The sequence below is a fragment of the Leucoraja erinacea genome, unplaced genomic scaffold, assembly GCF_028641065.1.
Source record: "Leucoraja erinacea ecotype New England unplaced genomic scaffold, Leri_hhj_1 Leri_1383S, whole genome shotgun sequence".
In the NCBI taxonomy this organism is placed as follows: domain Eukaryota; kingdom Metazoa; phylum Chordata; class Chondrichthyes; order Rajiformes; family Rajidae; genus Leucoraja; species Leucoraja erinaceus.
The window spans coordinates 8,805-12,500 of record NW_026575653.1 but is presented as its reverse complement, the minus strand read 5'-3'; the positions used below and the strand labels follow the sequence as shown (position 1 = coordinate 12,500).

Genomic DNA, 3,696 nt, shown 5'->3' with positions numbered 1-3,696 from the left:
TGAGAATCTCCCCGTGTCCGTGAGAATCTCTTCCAGTGTCCGTGAGAATCTCCCCGTGTCCGTGAGAATCTCTCCGTGTCCGTGAGAATCTCTCCCCGTGTCCGTGAGAATCTCCCCGTGTCCGTGAGAAATCTCCCAGTGTCCGTGAGAATCTCTCCCCGTGTCCGTGAGAATCTCCCTCCGTGTCCGTGAGAATCTCTCCGTGTCCGTGAGAATCTCTCCGTGTCCGTGAGAATCTCTCCGTGTCCGTGAGAATCTCCCAGTGTCCGTGAGAATCTTCCCGTGTCCGTGAGAATCTCCCCGTGTCCGTGAGAATCTCTCCCGTGCCCGTGAGAATCTCTCCCGTGTCCGTGAGAATCTCTCAGTGTGTCCGTGAGAATCTCCCCGTGTCCGTGAGAATCTCTCCCCGTGTCCGTGAGAATCTCTCCCGTGTCCGTGAGAATCTCTCCGTGTCCGTGAGAATCTCTCTCCGTGTCCGTGAGAATCTCCCCGTGTCCGTGAGAATCTCTCACCGTGTCCGTGAGAATCTCTCCGTGTCCGTGAGAATCTCTCCCCGTGTCCGTGAGAATCTCCTCCCCGTGTCCGTGAGAATCTCTCCCCGTGTCCGTGAGAATCTCTCCGTGTCCGTGAGAATCTCCCCGTGTCCGTGAGAATCTCTCCCCCGTCCGTGAGAATCTCACCGTGTCCGTGAGAATCTCTCCCGTGTCCGTGAGAATCTCCCCCGTGTCCGTGAGAATCTCCCCGTGTCCGTGAGAATCTCTCCGTGTCCGTGAGAATCTCCCAGTGTCCGTGAGAATCTCCCCGTGTCCCTGAGATTCTCTCCCAGTGTCTGAGAGAATTTCTCCCTGTCTGTGAGAATCTCCCAGTGCCCGTGAGAATCTCTCTCCGTGTCCGTGAAAATCTCTCCCAGTGTCCGTGAGAATCTCTCCCCTGTCCGTGAGAATCTCTCCGTGTGTCCGTGAGAATCTCCCCCGTGTCCGTGAGAATCTCTCCACGTGTCCGTGAGAATCTCTCCCGTGTCCGTGAGAATCTCTCCGTGTGTCCGTGAGAATCTCTATCACGTGTCCGTGAGAATCTCCCCGTGTCCGTGAGAATCTCTCCGTGTCCGTGAGAATCTCCCCCCTCCCGTGAGAATCTCTCCCCGTGTCCGTGAGAATCTCTCCGTGTCCGTGAGAATCTCTGCCGTGAGAAGCTCCCCTTGTCCTGAGAATCAATGGTGAGAGTCTCTCCCGTGTCCGTGGAATCTCTCTCCCCGTGTCCGTGGGGGTCTCCTCCGTGTCTCAGAGGGGGCTGGCAGTCCGTGAGAATCTCTGTCCTCCCCTCTCAACCCCCCCCCTCACTCTCTCCCCCCCGTGAGAATCTCTCTCCAGTACCTCCCATAAGAATCTCCCCATCTCTCGCCGTCCCGTAGATACCCCCCCATCCTCCGTTGCCCCTCCTCCTCTCTGTCCGTGAGAATCTCTCCCCGTGTCCGTGAGAATCTCCACCTCTCCGTCCCATCTCCCCCATCCCCCCTCCCCTCTCCCCCTCTCTTAACTGCCCCTCTCCTGCTCCCCTGTCTCTCTCCCCTCTCCACTGCCCCCCTCTAGCTCCTCTCTCCCTCCCCCCCCTCCTCTCTCCCCCTCTCTCCCCCCCCTCCCTCCTCCCCGTCTCTCTCCCCCTCCCCCTCCTCTCTCTCTCCCCCCATTCTCCCTCCTACTACCTCTCCTCCCCCCCTCCATCTCTCCCCCCTCCTATCCCCCTCTCCTCACTCCCCTGCCTCTCTCCCTACCCCCCCCTCTCTCCCCCCTCCTCTCTCCCTCTCTTTCCCCCCCTCTCCTGAGCTCCCTCTCCCCCTCCCCCTCCTCACTCCCCCCCTCTCTCTCCCTCTCTCTCCCTCCCCCTCATCTCTCTCCCTCTCCCCCCCCTCCTCTCTAACTCCCCCGTCTCTCTCCCCCCTCCATCTGCCCCCCCTGTCCCTCTCTCGCTCCCCCATCCTCCCCCCTCCTCTCCTCCCCTCCCCTCCCCCCTCTCCCCTCCTATCTCCCCCCTCTCTCCCCCTGTTCTCTCCCCCCCTCTCTCTTCCCCCCTCCCCTCTCTCCCCCCCCAATCTCGATCCCCCCCCCTCTCCCCTCCCTCTCTCCTCCCTCTCCCCCCCCCTCTCCTCTCCTCCCCATCTCTCTCCCCTATCTCTCCCCCTCCTCTCTCCCCATCCCTCTAACTCCCCCTCTCTGCTCTCTCCCTCTCCCCCCTCTCTCCCCCTCTCCATCTCTCCCCCCAGCCTCCCCCTCTCCCCCATCTCCTAACTCCCCCATCTCTCTCCCTCTCCCCCCCTCCTCTCCCTCCCCTCCCCCTCCTAACTCCCCTGTCCCTCTCCCCCCTCCTCCTAGCTCCCTCCTCTCTCCCCCTCTCTCTCTAACTCCCCCATCTCTCTTCCCTCTCCCATCTCTCCCCCTCCCCCCTCTCTCCCCCCTCCTCCTAACTCCCCCCTCTCTCTCCTTCTTCCCCCTTTCTCCTCTCCCTCCCCCCCTCTCCTCCCTCCTCTCTCTCCCTCTCTCCCCCCTCTCTCACCTCTCTCCCCCATCTCTCTCCCCCTCTCCCCCCTCTCTCTCTCCCCTCCCCCTTTCCCTCCCCCCCCTCTCTCTCCTCCCCCCCCCCTCCTCCATCTCCCCCTCTCTCCCCCCCCCCCCCCCCTCTCCCTCTCCCCTCCCCTCTCCCCCCCCCCTCCTCTCTCTCTTTCCTCTTCCTCCCCTCTCTCACCCTCTCCCACTAACTCCCCTCTCTCTCCCTCTCTTCCCCCTCTCTTCCCCCTTCTCTCCTCCCTCCCCCCTCTTCTCCTCTTTCCCCATTCTCTCTCCCCCTCCTCCCCTCTAACTCCCCCAGTCTCCCTCTCCCCCTTCTCTCTCCCCTCTCCCCACCTCTCCCACCCTCCCCCTCTCCCTCTCCCCCCCATCTCTCCTCCCTCTATCTCCTCTCCCCCTCCTCCTCTCCCTCCCCTCTCCACCCCCTCTAAGTGCCCCCTGCCCCCCCCCTCTGCTCCGCTCCATCAAAGAGACGAACTCCCTGTGGTGCAGCCCCCTGCGAGCCTCCCCCAGCTCCCGGCCCAGCTCCTCGGCTGCCCCCCGGCACTCGTTGAATGTGGCCAGCCCCCAGCCCACAGTGGCCAGCCCGTAGCAGCCCAGCCCCACCACCAGGTAGCCCGGCAACGGCCAGGCCAGTCCAGCCGGCAACGGCAACGGCAATGTCTCCGGCCACAGGAGCAGCCAAGCCCAGCACAGGGTGACCAGCCCCAAACACAACACACACTCCAACACCTTCAACATGGTCACTGTAGCCTGCGGGGAGAGAGAGGAGAGAGGGAGAGAGTTAGTGTGGGGAGATATATATATACATAGAAACATAGACAATAGTTGCAGGAGTAGAGGCCATTCGGCCCTTCGAGCCTGCACCAGCACCGCCATTCAATATGATCACGGCTGATCATCCAACTCAGTATCCCATCCCTGCCTTCTCTCCATACCCCCTGATCCCTGATGAGAGGAGCGGAGAGGGACAGAGAGGGAGTGAGAGGAGAGAGAGAGAGAGGGGGGAGTGAGGTAGAGAGAGAGAAAGAGAGAGAGGAGAGAGAGGAGAGACAGAGAGAGAGGAGAGAGAGAGGGGGCAGGGAGAGAGAGGGGAGCGAGATAGAGAGAGAGAGAGAGGAAGGAGAGAGAGAGA

At 62.0% G+C, this 3,696-nt stretch overlaps 1 protein-coding gene across 1 annotated transcript; it reads right to left on the bottom strand.

Annotated features, from left to right (window-relative positions):
• Positions 1–676: 676 nt before the first annotated feature.
• On the bottom strand, positions 677–3,360 carry dpm3 (dolichyl-phosphate mannosyltransferase subunit 3, regulatory). Its single transcript, XM_055665617.1, has 2 exons — positions 3,036–3,360; positions 677–697 (listed from the first exon to the last, which is right to left on the bottom strand). The coding sequence occupies exons 1-2, from the start codon at positions 3,300–3,302 to the stop codon at positions 677–679; spliced, it is 288 nt and encodes a 95-aa protein (XP_055521592.1). The 5' UTR covers positions 3,303–3,360.
• Positions 3,361–3,696: the final 336 nt, after the last annotated feature.